The 17,040-nt window shown below is 47.4% G+C and overlaps 1 protein-coding gene across 18 annotated transcripts in view; it reads right to left on the reverse strand.

Annotated features, from left to right (window-relative positions):
• The window catches only part of RBFOX2 (RNA binding fox-1 homolog 2), a 179,400-nt gene that overhangs the window by 83,286 nt on the left and 79,074 nt on the right, over positions 1-17,040 (reverse strand). For 4 of the 18 annotated variants that reach the window (XM_032107746.1, XM_032107750.1, XM_032107752.1 and 1 more), the window contains exon 1: positions 11,292-11,315. The exons of 8 other annotated variants lie outside the window; for them this stretch is intronic. In XM_032107746.1, coding sequence (XP_031963637.1) covers positions 11,292-11,294 — 3 coding nt within the window. In that variant the 5' untranslated portion in view covers positions 11,295-11,315. Of the gene's footprint in view, positions 1-10,723; positions 10,910-11,291; positions 11,316-15,289; positions 15,350-17,040 lie in introns of those variants that run through there. 6 more of the 18 variants (XM_032107754.1, XM_032107748.1, XM_032107749.1 and 3 more) reach the window with 3 other exon arrangements.

Here is a 17,040-nt window from a genome sequence, read left to right on the forward strand (position 1 = left end):
ATGAGATAGCCCACAGACATCACTGTCAAACCTGAGAAATGTTCTTCAGCATGAGCCCTCAACATTTGGTTTTAACTTCATCTTGTTTGATGGGATCTGAACTGCCCATCATCACAAACTGAGCTTTGTTTCTGTCCTGTTAAATTTTTAGGAAGTGTTAATGTTCAAAAGTGGCCAACAACAGCATGAGTAGTAGCCCACAGCAACCAATATATTCATTGTTAACTGAAGTCTCCTTGGTTTGTTAGGCCTTCAAACATCCACTAGATGATTCACAGGAAGATTGATACATCTGAAAAACTTCCTTTAAAGTCTTTAGGATGAAAACTGCTCTTTTAGCTTCTTCTTGCATGTCTAGGACATAAAGCCTTTTCAGTACCTCAGCATTTGGCACCACAGGGAACAAGGACCACCTGCATTTTATAGCCATGGTTGATCTTAGATGATCACAAAGGAAAAGGTTTTGTGCTCTGCTTCTGCTGGGTATGACCAACATCACACCTAATCAACAGACTCATCTCCATGCTCTTCAGCAAGAGCAGGTCTAACACAGCTGACCTCACATGAGGGCACAGGAACAGCTTACATAGGCACAGCAATCCCCTCGCAGAAATTTGGGACACACACAGCTGAAGGCAAATCCCGAACCACTTCACAGCTGAGCTGTTGAAGATGTCCCTGCTCATTGCAGAGGGGTTGGACTAGAGAACCTTTAAAGATCCTTTCCAACCCAAATCATTAAATGATTTTAAGATTTTATGATTGGCTACAGGAACACTCTTCTGCTAGGACTGTCTGAACAGTAGCCAGGAGGCTCATAAGCCAGGAGGTTCTTTCTTGCCACCATATTCTTTTCTCCTAGATTTAGGCCAGAGAGTATCTCAGAATAATTGTATAGCGACCCACAGAGCCTCGCAGCTAACCTAGAGGCCTACTACACTTTTGAGCGCCACTACAGCCCTCTACAAACACCCTAGAAGAATGAAATTTATCTTCCTTTATGCTCCTCCAAAACATTAGGAAATTCCTATTACTCAGTTCTAGCTATTCTTCCTCTCTGTGTTACAAATAACACAGCTCAAAGTTTCCTATCCACCCACTGAAAAAAAAAAAAAAAAAACACTGGCTTCCTATATACTTCTGATTTAAGAGGAGGTCTGGTTGGGACACATGTTCTCGGCCACGTCAGCTGCCAAGCAGGACCCCAGCCACTCATCAGGCAGGGAGGCTTGGAGCTGGCAGGCAGGGGGGCCAGGCAGGCATGGATCTGAATGGAGACTGCCTTCAGTGCAGCTTTCTCTTGACTTCTGTGCAACACTTGCAGTAATTCCTGCAGCTCACTGTCAAAACCAATTAAGAGTACTCCTAACAAAACCCAAAAAATGTTCCTGAGAAATCACAGTTGAGCTGAAAGGGACAGTAAAGTCACCGCCTTTCTCACCTCCTCACAGCAGGGCTTGTTAAAAGACCTTCATTTTTTCTAGGGTCAAAGTCATTGAGCTGCTCAAAGCTACAGTTTCAGACTCGATGGAAAACATGGATCACAGATCTTTAATCTGCTTAAACCAGATTTAGATTCATCTCATTGAATAAGACAAAGTATTCAGAAGTCTCACTTTCTGATGAAGCACTGAGATCTCCACAGTATTTTTTCCACCCTTCAGAAGTCCATGCTCCCAAATAAGTTCATTCTCACACCCCTTGCAGCATTCTGATCAAAAGAGGCTTTGAAGACCTAGAGTCCCTCAGAAAAATTCTCTTCGGGTGAAGGTTTGCAACTGGCTTTGGATGACCTAAATTCTTTCTGGCACCAAGAGGGTCAGCCCCTCCTTGACTACACGTCCTCATCAGTCACACTTAAGTGTACTCACAGTCTGTCACCCATGTCCCTGTGAAGGACACATGGAGCAAGGAACTGTCCAAAGTTCTCACCACAGCCTTCAGTCACCACCTTCCTCATTCCTCTATCTCACCACACTACACTCTTTGTGTGATGGAGCCAATCTGTGACAATCTAACATGACTCCAAAAAAGTAATAACACCTCCCCTACCAAACTCACACGAAACTAGAACTACTTTTCCTCCCTTTCCCACTGCTTCAAGATAGAATGCTTCATCCTGGAACAGGGTGGAAACAGACCTGAAAAAGGATTTGCAAAGCAAATGTAACAACATTAAACAGCATCACACACAAAGCAAAAGGGAAAGTTAAAGCAAACTAATCTGCATTAAATATTTGAGCACTAAGCAAAGCTAACATAGCGCAGTATCTTATAGTCAACCAACAGTCAACAAATTGATTGATTCACTAATTTCACCAAATTAACATGCTGTTCCTCTTCTACCTACTGATTCAAGTCGGATGGATCCTTTTTAAGTTCAGATAGATTTAAAACTATGCCTGTTGAAACTGAAATCCTTTCCCTTGCTGCTCTTTTCATCTCAACCACATTTTATAAAGCAGGAAGGGACGCACGCTGAAAAACAAAAGCCTTTCATACTCCTGCTCTCTAATACTCCTAAGTACTTTGCATAATTGTTCCGTTTTGATAACCTCCTTTCATATGATGCAATAACAAAAATGAGAAAAGCTACAAAGAACAACAAATCAAATTAAGGGTTTCGCTCTTCACGGAGGGTACACTAGACAAAGGAGGACTAGTACTATCCAAGAAATCCAAACTCCTCTCCAAGGCATTTTTAAATCAAACCTTTAAAGTAATTTAAAGCAGGTTTTGCTATTAGGACTGGAAGGAGAGCATAGGCTTAGATAAGGAGCCTCAGTGAGACCTGATAGCTGAATGACGGTCTATGCACTGCATAGGTCAGACTCTGATTATCTACATCTTGGCTAATCAAAAGCAATTATCTGAAAGTCAAATATGCCCTCCGAGTCAGATAACTCATGGACACCAGGACTTACATACAGCACAGAGAAATCCTAAACTCTACAGGACCACAACTGCAGACACCATGAATTTTAAGCAGGATAACCAGGAGGACAGTTCAGAGGGTTTTAACCATACTCAAGACTCCCAGCCTGAGGGCAGACTTCAGAAGCTAGAAAGATTACCCTTGCAATTACTTGGACATTTTTTGTGTATCCATGCACCCTCAGATTACAGGCTACTTGGAGCGCAATTCCAGTTAAGTATTTAGAGACTACTCAGGGTAAAACTCTCCATTACAGGCAGGGCTCGAAGAGCCAGGCTAGTTGGTACTTCATCGCAGGATCCAGTTTTCAGTTGTTAAAATTCCAATAAACCATTCATACTGAAAATTTTTTTCATGCTGTCTGTAATTGATTTTGGAGTTGGTGACTTCTTTTGTTACTTAAGCCGTAGCAATACAACCCGAGAAAAAAGTAGGGGGCATATTTTGTCTTGTTTATGATTAAGGGAGGAGGAAACCACCACACACACTTTGAAAAGTCTAAGAGAACTTCTTATTTAACAGAAAAATTTGCATTTCAGGAATCTATATTTAGCAACCATACTAAAAAGCTACCAAAATCTGGCCAGCAGTATAACAAAAGTATAGAAAATTGCAGCACCTGTCTTACATTTAATCAACTAAATCTCCTAGTAAAGCCATATGCAATGGTCAAAAAAGGCTAAAAGACTAAAAAAAAAAAGAAGTAACAGCATGCAAAACCTGCCAAAAATGAAAGAACTGATCCATTCTTTATATTCCTCACAGAAAGAACAAATGGTGGCAACAAGCTTTATGTAAGTGAAGACTTAGCATTGTTCAGAAAGGCCGGCAGTGGCATTGCAAATGCTTTTAAGGCAGGTTACTCGCCATCAAGAATGGTTTAGATATTGTTTATTCTAACAGGAAACAGAGATGCTCTTAAGGGTGGCTGGCAGTGCCGCTTGCACCCCATTTCCTGTGATTTCACACTCCCATTTGGAGATTATCCACAGCTTCACAGGAGATACTGGCCATGTAGATCAGGCCATCAGATCCAGGTCTGGAGATCACTGACAGCAGGGAAATGATCCATCTCCAGTACTTTGCACCATCTCCTTTGTAGGGATGATGTAACATCAAGTAGCAGTTACCCACCTCAAATCCAAAAAAACCAAGAAACAGACCTGTTAGCAGAACAGGAGAAAATTAAATTGAGACGAGAACCCTGAGCACTATCAGCACAGGCAGCAACAGCGAGCAAAGAGATAGAACAGACAAGTATGACTGCAATAGGAGCAGAAAAGGCAAACTAAATGAGGAATGAAGGGAGTGGGTGGAGAGTTAAAAAAGCCTATGACAAGGAGACTGTAGTGAGGACAGGGAGGAGGAGGAGGAGGATAAGGAGGAGGAGGAGGAGGAGGAGGAGGAAGAGAAGCAAAGAATAAGCAGGTCTAAAAATCAGCTGAGAAGGAACTGAAGTGATCATGGTAAAGTAGTAGTCTGCCAGAACAGGAGGGCACATAACTGGAGAGGAACGGAGACGGGGAGAGCATGGGTACAGTATGGCTTGCATGGGACAAGCTACTGACCAGGGATCATGGGAAGAGAGTAAGAGGAAGAAGCAGCATCCATCCATCCTCCAGTGATGGAGGGCAGAGCTGAGACAGGAGAGGTCACACAGGGATGGAAGAGAGGGGAAAATGTGCATACTAGTGTACACCCCCAAAGCCTAAACCAGAGCCTAATACTGCAACATGTCACCATTCCTCTGCTGTCAGCAAATACACAAAACCAACTGGCAAACACTGATCAAGCTGCCGTGCACAGAAAATGACAGCTAATTACACATTCAGTCAAACTGGCAGAGTTCTGTGGGTTGTATCTGGGATGGCCAACTCTGCCACTGATAACTTGCAGAGGTCATCATGGTGCCACATATACTGAAGCTGATGGATACCGCTAGAGTGTAGTCTTTTTTTCTTTCTTGTGGAAAAAATAACATACAAACATGTAATTAAAGAGTATCATAAATAGACATAGAAATAAACAGAACAAATGAAGGTTTCTTTCCCAACTTAAAATACAGAAATGGCCTGGAATCAAAATGCCTCCCCACTACCATCTTGATCACTCTCAATTCAGTTTAAGGATAACATTGTTTAATGAACAGTTTTGCAAAGAAAAAGAAGATCAGGTATTAAGCAAAGGACACTGTTGAACAGCATTTGTCCCATTTTCTTTTATGCAGGCAAAACACACTCTATTTTTTCCAAAAGCTTCCAATTGAGCAATAATTGCTCTAGCTTCTATGAGCTCTACAAAACCAGCCTATACATCTCCTGCCCTCACTGGCCATAGCACAGCCTCCAATAGCCCAGCAAAAAACCATCCTGCACAGCACAGGATCATGAGTGACTCTACAGAAGCACACCAAAATACTTTCGGTAGGAAAATTAACATTTCTCTACTCTGATTCTAGGGAACATGTCTGATAGAAAGAATACTGACTACATCCTTTGAAACAGTATTTGACAGAAGACTGAGGCAAATTAACCATCTGCTCCCTGATACTCAGACGTCCAAGGAATGTCTGTTAGTCTGTGACTCTGCAGCTGCGAGGTAAGTATGTTACGGAACTCACTGCAAAGGGACAGCCAACTGCACACATCATTTGCTGGAACTGGACCTCAAACAGGAACATGGAGCATTTTACCCGAAGCAGTTAGTAAAACCAGAATCCATGTCTAAAAAACATCACACACACAGACGCCCATTGCAGACCCCTTTTGCACTGGTGTTAGAATTTTATAGTAGAAGGCTGGTCAATACTAATTAAATGCAATGGAGCCATCATGAATTAATAACCTGGTGGGAAAGATGTTGCTGGTTTTAAGGGCCTCCCTCCTTTGCAACCTTGAACTTTTGTAATTTTTGGTAGCTCACTACAACCTCTTCACTGATCCAGAAATTTCATAAATTAATAGTTCTTAAAATACAATTAAAACAGTATGTTAAATTTACACAGCCTTGGCAATCAAATACCACAGCAAACTTGGGCATCCTCATTTCTCAATTCCCAGGGATAACCACCTAGTCACCTGCAGAAGAAATGCACTAGGGAGCAGTGAGGTTATTTCTAGGACAGGGACTCAAGGAAATGGCAGTGCTGTATCAAGTTGCTTTTCTCCATCCTGCCTAGGCAACATTGAATACAGTTTCTGCCATCTCAAGGCAGCTCTGCAAGCACCTGCAGTGGTTCACTTCTACTCCAATGCATCTGAAAGTGCTCAGCACAGGGGGCAAAGAGAGAAAGATTAAAAAACACTCACCAGGTTCTGACAGGCCCCATTGATTTTTAGGCCCTTAAGAGTAAGTCCTTCTCAACCAGCAGTTAAATCTCTAAGTATAACAACAGCTACAGAGACAACCCATAGCCCCACCTCAAGCAACTATGTCCTAGTATCAGGGAAAGTGTGATGCAGATTAATCTTTGCATTCCCAGGGGATAGTCTTCTGGAAAAGTGACTGGACAGGATTTCTCTCACACAAACCTCTGATGCTGACATGGTATTTGCAGCACTAAAGAGAAGTCCTATGGCATACAGTAGAAGGGAATGAAAAACTAGGGGATAGGTATAGGCACTGAGTCAGATACCACGTAAACAAGCCCCATTTCTTGAACAGCAAAGAAAGGGGAAGAGCAGAAGTCCATGGACAGAGAAGAGAGCAATCCCCTTCAGACAGCTCATGCAAGTTTACTAGAGTAACACCAAAGCAAGAAGCAAACAGAAGGGACAACTGGCCTGAAAGGAAAGGGACATGCAATCCTCAAAGCAGGGAAAAGGGACAGCGAAATAATGGTAGCTCCTAAGAAAAGTCCAGCAGGAAAAAAGGGGGCCTTCCACCACACACAGATAAAGCTTTTCTTTCTTAATTCTTTCTTTTAAGGGAGCAGGGGAATCCTGCAGCATCCAGCTTGCCTGGAGGGGAACAGAACCTAAAGCAGCCATAAGGGGACTGGAGGGGGGAGGCTGTTCTGGGACTCAGTCTCCCTCGCAGACAGTTCAAACAAAGGAGGATGGTCTCCTATAATGGGATGCATTGTACATTTTTAGCTAGCACAAGGTGGCTGTCGTGACAGGGTTCCCCATCTCCTGTCTCCCCCCTCCAACTACACACCCCTGCACGGTCCCAACATGGAACACAAAGATCTGTTTTTACCATTTACCATTACTGTAATGGGAGGTAGAGAAAGACAGGGAAAGGGAATGAGGCAGAGGAACGGAAAGGAGACAGAGAGGCCTTTAATGAGTCAGCCGCTGCTCTGATTTAAATAAGATCTCCATTTAAGGAGCACTGCAATTGTTGGGTTTTTTAAATTTAAAAAAACAAATCACTGACTGAGCAAGCAACTTTTGGCTGCACAAGTTGTCTCACAGCTACACACAGGGTCTGGGAGGGAAAGGGTTATAGAAGGGGGAAGGGAAAGGGAAGAAAACCTCTGGAAAAAATGAGACTGCTTGCTGGTTCATTTTAACAAGGACATAAATTAGTCTCAAAGCCACAAACGCCATCACCTCCCTGAGCCCTGGGCAGAGTGTAGCAAGTCAAACACGTGCCAAGATAAACGGCGCTGGCTGGAGCCTCCAAGGGGTGCTGAGGGGGACAAGAGGGGGCATGCTGGCAGGCAGGGCAGCAAAGATGCTTCAAATGGTGCAACAAAATGGAGACTGGTGATCCTACAGCTGCACAAAAGCGGACCTTCTGATGTTCCTGCTTACACCCACATCAAAAGCTGGGAACTCAAGACAGAGAAAGAAGGAAAATGGGGTGCTGAGGTCAGAAACTAGCAGTTCTCCAAGGTCTGGCTTTAATTACCACAAGCAGCCCTTCCTCCTCCTCCTATCTTGGAAGAAGGCCCGCCAACGGGCAGCAGCCCAGGTGAAAGGTTCCATTGCCGAGAGCAGGGAGGGGAGCAGACAATGGCGGGGGGATTCATTACAAAGGCACACACATACACACACGCACACACACTCAGCACTGCCGGCTGCCACATGGGCTGGGAGGACCCCTTAAGGAGGCAGCAGCTCCCTCCCCACTCTCTGAGATGCTCGACACCTTCCCCCTCTCCCAGCCCTGATGGGAAACAGATTTGGAGGAAAACGCCAGCAAGGCACTGGGCTGTCCAAGAAAGGGAGGGCTTTGTGCTCCACGCAAGCCAGCAACCTCACCATGCACCACACAGAGAAAAAGCCTTTTAGCATATAATTCCCATCCACAGAAGACACTCTCTTTTATCTGCAATTAGTACATAATGTACTGGGCCTCGTTTAACACTCATTTTCACTGATTTAGGATTAAGGGGGATAAGGCTAAGGTACTTTCTGCTAATGAATCTGAGCTCTTACTCTCATTAGCAATTTTTGTTTCCTCTTTTTCAAGCACGTTTCTACCTCCCAGCATCTCCCATTTCTTTCCATCGCTGTTTCTAGTATTGTCACTCCACACACTCATATTTATTCTGTTCTATCAGCTTGTCATGCCTATACAGAAGCTCATCTCTCAGATCTCCAAGGAAGACAGGCAGGCTTGCTCCCTACAATACAAGAGAACTCAGACCAGGTAGGCAATGTTTTCTGGAGACTGAACTAAACGGAGCAAGACTGTAGCAATGCTGAATTCATTCAGGGGCAATTACCAGCTTAACATACTAACAATATTTACTTTTCATAAATGAGACAGAGCCCCAAGGAAGTAAGTTCACAGGTTTAAGTAACGGCACTCCACTGCTTCAGGCAACACTGCAGAGTAAGAATAACGTGGCTGGGGATATTGTCTTGAATGTGACACGCTCCTTCAGCCCCACGTTTGGCCAAACCTGCGGTGAAGTACTGCTAAGGACCAGCCTAGCAGCCAAATGCTCCCCCTGAGAGAAGGCAGCACGGTGCTAGAGCTGAACTCACCTGTGCTGGCTTCCTCAACTCTGCGTACAAGGGCTATCCGCCGTTCATCTGGATCCCCAACCGACACACAGTCCGAGCTCTCCTCTCCTACTGTTTTTTTAATATGCATCTTCTCCAGCATCTCAGCATGTAAATACACAATGCAAGTCCTGAAAACCTATACTAAATAGTACATACTCTTAAGACAATCGCAATTCAAGGTCACACAATACTACTAGTGCACAGTCTTGATACCTCCTTCCCCGTGTCAATAAATTAACAGTTTCTGTGGAAGACAGATTTCCCTGGAGTCTATTAGGATATCCCAAACCTTTAAATGAGTTTATAGCCTCCCGTTTCAGCCAGTGCTCCAGTAGAATCCCATCCTTCCCAGCTCTGCACATCCCCAAGCCAACAGGCTCATGCTCCAGGGTGCTCAGTCCCAGACACGCACAAACTACACACACTTGGTCCTGGTGACCCAGGCACCTTTCTGCACCGCACAGACATACACGGGCTCTGAGCATGACGGCTGTGGCTGAGAGCACATTGCAACACAAGGCTGTGCAGAACAACTCTCCAAAATGTGCACACATCAACCTACAGCTTAGGGGCACACACCTCCATCTGACCAGGCAAACTCAGAGCACACAGCAAAACAGAAATGGACCCTGACTTCAGAGACACAGCTTTCCAGCATCACTTGCTAAACTAAATATAGGTACAAAAAGCCCCACGAGATTTCTGCAGAGCTCTTCTGTCTCAAAACAGAAAGCCTTGGTCCAGATAAAAAGGAATCTGTACTGGAAGGGACTAAATAGCAGAAGCAGAAGGTGGGGTTTGGGAGCCTGGGAAGATACCTTTAGAGTGGACAGAGACCTATTTTTCAGCCACTGAAAATCAATGCAAGATGAGAGAGAGAAAGGGTCAAAGTGGTGTCACTTCTCGCAGCAGATTCATTCTGAGTTAGGCACCACTGAAAGAGCTGCCCCTCGCAGTGGGACACGCAGGATCTCGGCAGCAGCTAGTGAAGAGGGGTTCAGCCAGAGCTAAGGAAAGCCAAAAAGGCAGTATGCATCTACTCTGTAGACCTGCGAAGCTCTACAGAAAAAAATCACTTGTGAAACCCAGATTTGAAGAAAAGTTCCTTCTGAGATTCCTTCCCTCCACCCCCTTTGGAAATATCCCCCAAAGGTTTCCAGCTCTGCAAGGCACTGCGGGGACATTATATAATGCCTAACTCCAAAGGATTCCAGCTCCACGATGCCGATCTCCTACTCCTCCCTCCCTCTGCCCGCTCCCTCCGGTGGCGACTTGCATATGCCATGCCAAAAAAAAAAAAAAAAAAAAAAAAAAAAAAAAAAAAAAAAAAAATTGAAAATCCAAAAGCATTCAGTAGCCTTAAAAGGCGAGCACTGTCCGACGAAAACCCCTTGCGGTGGATGTGCGATGGCCCTGGCAGCTGGGCGCGCTCCTCAGGAAACGTCAGCCGCTTTCCCCCCGGGAAGACACGGGCAGCCCCACGCCTACAGCTACCTACAAGGGCTTCCCGGCCCCCGCGGTGACCGGCAGCCGGATGGAGAAGCGGCGGGCAAGACGTTCACCTTCGGGATCGGCCGTTCAAAGGCGGATTTAGCCTAACTCGAAGCAGGGGCACCCGTGCCCCTCGCGCACCGCTCTCTCTAGAGGGCACTGCGAGGTTGCTTCGGGCAGGGGGACCGCAGAAGCCCCTTCCCCAAAGCTCCCACCGCGGGTGCCCGGCGCGGCGGGGCTCCCTCCCGCACCGCTCCGCACCGGGCGCCCCGCTCCCCGCCCAGACAAAGCCGGGCGGACAGCCGCCGGAGCCCGGCCCGCCCGCCACCCTTACCTGAGTTACCATTTTCTTTTTCTCCATAAACCAAAATGGGGGAGGCCGGCCGCAGGGGAGAGGGGAAATTTAAAAAAAAAAAGAGAGAAAAAAATAAAATTAAATAAAAAAGCAGCAGCCCCGTGGAGGCGGGCGGCGGCGGCGGGTGCCTGCGCTGCGCTGCGCTGCCTCGCCGGCGCGGTGCTCCCCGAGCCCTTTTTCCTCTCTTTCTTCTCCCGTGTTCCTCCCCTTCTTCCCCCTCCCTCCCCCCCCGCCCGCCGCCCCCCCGGCTCAGCCAGATGGCTGCGGGAAGCGCCGCCCCGAATGCCGAAGATAATTAATGCGAGCCGGGGCCGCCCCCGCCGCGCCCCGCCTCGCCCCGCCCGGCTGGATCGGCTCGGCACGGCCACCCCCCGCCCCAGCGAGGCGCTCCCTCGCCCGCCCGCCGGGACTCCCCACCGCTCCCCGGGAAGCGGGAGGCTCGGCGAAGGCGCAAACGCGAGCTGGAAACAAAAGCGAAGGTGGCCCCGTGCAGCGCCGGTCCCGGCCGGCATAACCCCACGGCCGGCCCGAGCTCCGCCGCACCTACCATGCCTAGCGCCCCAGGCCTCCCTCGCCTGGACCTCACCAGACGGCAAAGAGCATCTCCCGGCTGGAGGATGCTGGAGAGAGAGCTGTCAGTTTTGCACAGACCTCCCTCCTGCCACAAAAGCGAGAACGCGTGGGTTACACGGTGTGTTGGATGAACCGGAAGCAGTATCCGTGCCAGGATCTGCATTTCCAACATCATAAAACCTGGAGACTGCTGGACTCCTTCCCAGCTTGCTTTTTTCCCTCCCATTTATCTTCAGCAAGCATCTGGCCCCGAGCACCTGAGCACGCCACGGTTGACAGCATCTGTTCTCTCAGCGACCCCATAAAACAGAGCGATACACTGCTACCCCATTTGCCAGACGGGATCTGAGATGCTCTGATTGATTTTTCCCAACATTGCACCCATGGAAACCCACGGACAGGGCTGAGTGCAGGACTGCCAATTCCGTGGTTAGACAAGAAGACTGTACTGATGCTCCAGTGCTCATGACGCAGAGATAAAACCAGCTCAGGCAAGTTGTCCCTCTGATGTATCTCTTCTTGACACCTGGTACTCAAGAAACTCCCCAGGCTTTAGCAGCAGAGAAGCCAAATTACAGCACAGTAACACCTTGCATCCCCATGTGTTCTTCTTTGCATGAATATGCCCAGTTATAATTTACAAATGAAAAAAAAAAAAAAAAAAAAAAAAGCCTAGTGGTTTTGCTTCATGGACTTCTGCTACGGCACTGCTCTCCAGGCAGCTCATGCTGACCCACGATGCTTTTTAGTTTCCCAATTTCACTCACTGCAAACTGATCTTTGGCTCCCTCCCTTCTTCCTTCCCTTCCCTTGCCCTTTCTCTCCTTATTCAGCAGGAGACCAGCAGGAGCACATGTCACGGGCCAGTCCCCTCCTCTGTCGTGAAAAGCAGGAGACCAAGACACCAGAAGCCCTTGCATGCCACCAGTGCATGGAGGCAGAGAGCCACGGGCCAGCCGCCCAACACAACCAAACTGTGATGTGGGATCCTCTGGGAGGGAGCCAGCCTCCAAGGCTGCAGCCCACAGGCCTCTGAGTCAGAGTCCACGTTTTTCTGTGTTATCTCACCCTCTCTGGTAACTTGCAAGTTACAATACTACATATTTACATGCAATGTTGCAAAACCAGGGGAAGTAGTGGATTTGGTTTTTCCTCCCCTATTACAAACCTGAGATTCTGGAGCACAGTTCTAGGTCGAGTGTAAATTCCATTTCAAAGCAGCAAAAAACACAGTGACCTCCTTAAACCTTTGACATGACAAAGCACCAGGTTTCAGCATTGTGCATCTTATTCATCAGACCTCTGCAAATCACTCAGGATAATCTCCTTATTCTCTCCACTTAAGTACTTTAACTGTTGTGTTCACTCAGTCTTGTCTGTGCCATGAGGTAGCATCCTCTTGTCCCAGATCTAGGGCTGTAGCACATCATCCCACATTCAGGACATCATCCCACTACTGTTAACCAGAATAGCCCCACTTCTACTCCATTTTGGGCTTCACCTGAGGAACTCCTAGAAATATTTGCCATCAGAGAGAGTCTTCTAAGGAAAAAGAGGCACCCAACCATGGACAGAACCTTCCCTCACACTGCCTACCACCACCCAGTTGGTACATCTGCTTTGCTCATGTGCCAGCAGAGTGGGAATTCCCTTCACTGTGATCTACTGCTGGTGTCCCTCTTTCATCTCCACTGTGGGCCAGAAAGCTTCTCCTCCCTCATGCTGGGAATTTATCCACCTTTGCTCCTGTTGAACAAGAGAAAAGACCCAATTTTCAGTGGATGTGCTTAGGCAACAAGAAACGCAGGTCTGCAAGAGCTTTCACTGCTGCAGAACCAGATTAAATGAGCATCTGATACAGAGTTCCAAAAAATACCTTAAAAATACCATGCAAAACATGACCAGACATGGCAACACCTAAGATCTTTGTTTCTTTGGTTCTACTGGAGCCCAGGAGCAACACCTGATAATGAGCAAGGCCTACAAAATTAATTGGTGAATCTGTGCAACTCATTTTTCCTCACTGAGGGATGGGAGTTCAGATGTTGTCTCATGGCCATGCAGACTAAGTTTAGTGGACCTCCACTTAGCTCCTCCTGTGTGAGAATCATGGGACCACTCCTAAATTTACCATCACAGTTTGCCACCCTCTACTAAGCAAAACCAAACCCCAAACTGAAATCTTGCTGCTGAAAAGAACAGAGAAGCACAAGCAGAGCTGAAGGCTGGAAGCCTGAAGAACACATAGCTCAGAGCCACGAGATCACCCCTTCCTACTTACCGCATTTATTCAAAAAGCAATGTATTCAGAACAGCTCGAGATGCCAATACTTATGAGTTCTTACAGTTCCTCATGCATCACGGGCACATATGCATCAAAACTTCATTACTGTGCTGTAGAAGTAGCATTTCGAAATAACTTTGGGCAAATTTAACTAGTCTGTCTCTGCAGTGCCAGGGCACAGCTGATCAGGCTCATCATGCCAGGCAAAGCTCATTGCTCCCACCTGAGCACGTCTGTGACACTTTTATAGTCTCTTCTGTGTTCGTGCAGATGTACATGATAGTTTCTGGTTAGCTCCTACCATTCAAATCCTAATGGCAAAGAAGCTGGAGAAGGATGTTTATGCAGCAGGCTACAGGACAAGGCCACTGAAATCACAAAGATGAGAGCACAGATGAAGAACTAACCTCTAGTTTGACTAAGTAGTCTACATGTACACTCTTAAATGCTTGGGTTAGTTTAACACTCATAGAAATCATGGAACTAGGAAGAGGAGGAGTCCACAAATACTCTGCTTTCAGGAAGCTTCAGGATTTGTTTTCTTTCTTTTTTTTTTTTTTTTGCTATGCTATTTTTCACCCTTTGCTGCTAAGGGTGGAAAGAAAGCATAGCCTTCAATTTTAACATCCCATTACCTGCATTTCTGTGCTGGCTCAAGTTTAGATGGAGCAAACCTGCCAGCTGGACCAAGGCCAGAGGGAAGAAAAAAAGAGTTTCAAGTGCAAAGAACCAATTTATCAGGAACAAATCTTAACAACCAAAAGACACACTTCTGCTGGTGGATTCTATTCATGTGGGTAATAAAACCCCCGATACAAGGTAAGCTAACAAAATGCTATTTAGTGGCTATCTGATGTATCTCACCATAGATAATCGTGAACTGCTAGTTTACATTTCACATTTTCTGGATAAACTTGGTGCCTGTAAGGACATGGAGTGCTGACACTGAATAGCCAAGGACTGCCTAGAGAACATCATCTGCCACTTGGCTCCAAAAGTATTTGAGCCTGACCCACACAGCCTCTGTCTTCTCCAAGACTCCACACACTGGGCCAGCAAATCTCACGTGTGCTCCAAATATAGCCCCCTCCCCCAGCAAGAGGCTGCAATACAGGCTTTGCCCAGCCCCGAGCGCTGCTCTCAAACCCCACCCGTTCCCTTCACCCTACACATCCTCTCTGGACCTCTAAAAGCAAAAATGTGACAAATGAGACTTTGTCGGAGGTTTTGTGGGTGGTTTCGGAGGAGGGAGGAGGAGAATAGGTGAGGAGCTGATCTGTGTGGCTCAGCATCCCTGTGGGGCAGGCTGCAGTCACACGTACAAGTCACATGTGCCCCAACAACGCAGTAAGACACTCAACAACACACTGGTTCACAGAGCACAGCACTGCTGTCAGTTCAACCCCCCCTACAAACAAACAAACAAAGAAACAGGCCAAAAATGCGAACCAAAATACACAAGTCTCAAACAAGACAAATCTTGGAGTTAAAAAGTATCAAATGTACTTCTCTGGTGTAGGAGCTTCAAAGCCCTCTGCAGGGTCTCTGGGCAGAGGCCTGGGACACAAGAAGCCCAGCTCAGAAGCGGTGTCCTTCTACAAAACCAGCATGTAAGCTCCAATTCTGTCCAAATAACATACAGAGCAAAGACCAAAACTCTTTAAAGTCGCCGCTGTCCTTTTGCTTACCTGGACAACTGGGTATTGGTAATCCATACAATACACACCATACATAGCCAAAGATCCTCCAGCTAAAGGCCAAATGGACACAGGACTGGAAGCTTCAAATCTGAGTCTCCGTCTTTCAGCCTTGTGGGAAGGACTCTGGCAGCCCTGCGCAGTGTTTGGCTCGGGCCTCTGGGGCCACTCAGGTTGACACTAGCTCAGCTGAAAATAAAAAGGAGCTGCCTGGCTCGGCACAGCTCAGCCCCTCTCTTCTGGGATCCAGCAAGGCAGCGCTCAACCATAGGCGGCAGAGGCTCCTAAAATTAGAAATCCTCTACTGAAAACGGCCCTGCAAGCCTCGACTGAGGAGTGTCCTGCGATTCCCGGGCAGCAAACAGAGCAACTGCCAGGAAGAGGGGGACACAGGATCTTCGCAGCCACTGCTGCCAGGGATGGGAGGAAGCAAACAGCATTTAGGATCTGAAAAGAGCATATGTTCTGGGCTCTAGGTGCGTCAGAGGGAACACTCCCAATCCAGGACAGGGAAAAACATATGGGACTGTTCCTCCCCCACCACCATACCCTTCTTGCTGTCCTCTGCAGGGACAGGTGCTGGGATTAGCATAGTAAAACCCTTTGGTGTCAGGGACGGAGGGAGGGAGAGGGGAGAAGCCACACTGATACCTCAGACTGAAGGGATCTCTTTCACAAGGGAGTGTGTGCCCGTATCGTTTAACGCTTCTCCTCCCTCCCCAGCTGAGGCAAGCAGGGACAGCTGCTGGAACCAGGGCTTGCGGGGGGAGCTGGGCCCTGGAATGGCCCCCACTGCCTCAGCCTTGGGCCGGTGGGTTGTCCCCCCTCAGCTGTTCCAGTCAAACTGGGGGTGGTGAGAGGGATTAACTCTGTCATACGGGACGGTGAGCAGCAGGGAGAAGGGGGCAAGGCTGGGCAGGGCCAGTTGCTGTGCCCATTTTAGGAAGCCCATCCTCCTCATTCCCAGAGAGGAATCTGCTTCCTGACCGACAGGGACAGATGGGGAGCTGCTTGGCCAGCAGGCTCACCCCAGCAGCCCCGCATGCCGGCCACGTTACCAGACATCCACTGCTGATTCTTAGAAGATACACCATGGCCAGGGGGTGCACCAAGGGAGCCTGACCTCCCATAACAAATTGCACGAGGTTTCACCCATCACTACAAAAAACCACACCAGCCTGACACTGGCCAAAACCTGGGTTCTCAAAGAGTTAACAGCCCAAGCCCACAAAAGATTCCCACCTTCCTCCAAAGGATAGCAGGGATAAAACCCCTCCCTCTGAGGTTTCAAAAATAAACATGCTACAGTGATCAAACCCAAGAAGGGCTAGCCAAATTTCCCCCACACATACCATTTTAAATGCATAAAGTCAGGGGCTTTTTGCATTTCTAATCTTTAACTTTTCTGTAGTGCTGCTGTGCACCACTAAACAGCTGCCTCAGCCTAGCTCTGGGGCAGTGTTACACGTAATTTCCTCCCCCTCAGAAAGAGTTAAACTTGAGATTTACTTTTTCTTCAAGATATGCGGATCATTATCTAGCACAATTTGCATGCACAGACCTTACGGGTGCCTAATCCACAGCCCTCCGACCCACTCAGCCCAGCAGGACAGCTCTTGGCTCGTCCTCTGCTCCCACTGCCCTTTCTTTCTGAGACGCCTCGGGAAAGGACAGCTATGAGCTGGGTGAGTGGTTATAGCAGCTGTCGCCCACTCTCATCATCTTTCCTAGGGCCACAGGGC

This window comes from Corvus moneduloides, chromosome 4 (genome assembly GCF_009650955.1).
Source record: "Corvus moneduloides isolate bCorMon1 chromosome 4, bCorMon1.pri, whole genome shotgun sequence".
In the NCBI taxonomy this organism is placed as follows: domain Eukaryota; kingdom Metazoa; phylum Chordata; class Aves; order Passeriformes; family Corvidae; genus Corvus; species Corvus moneduloides.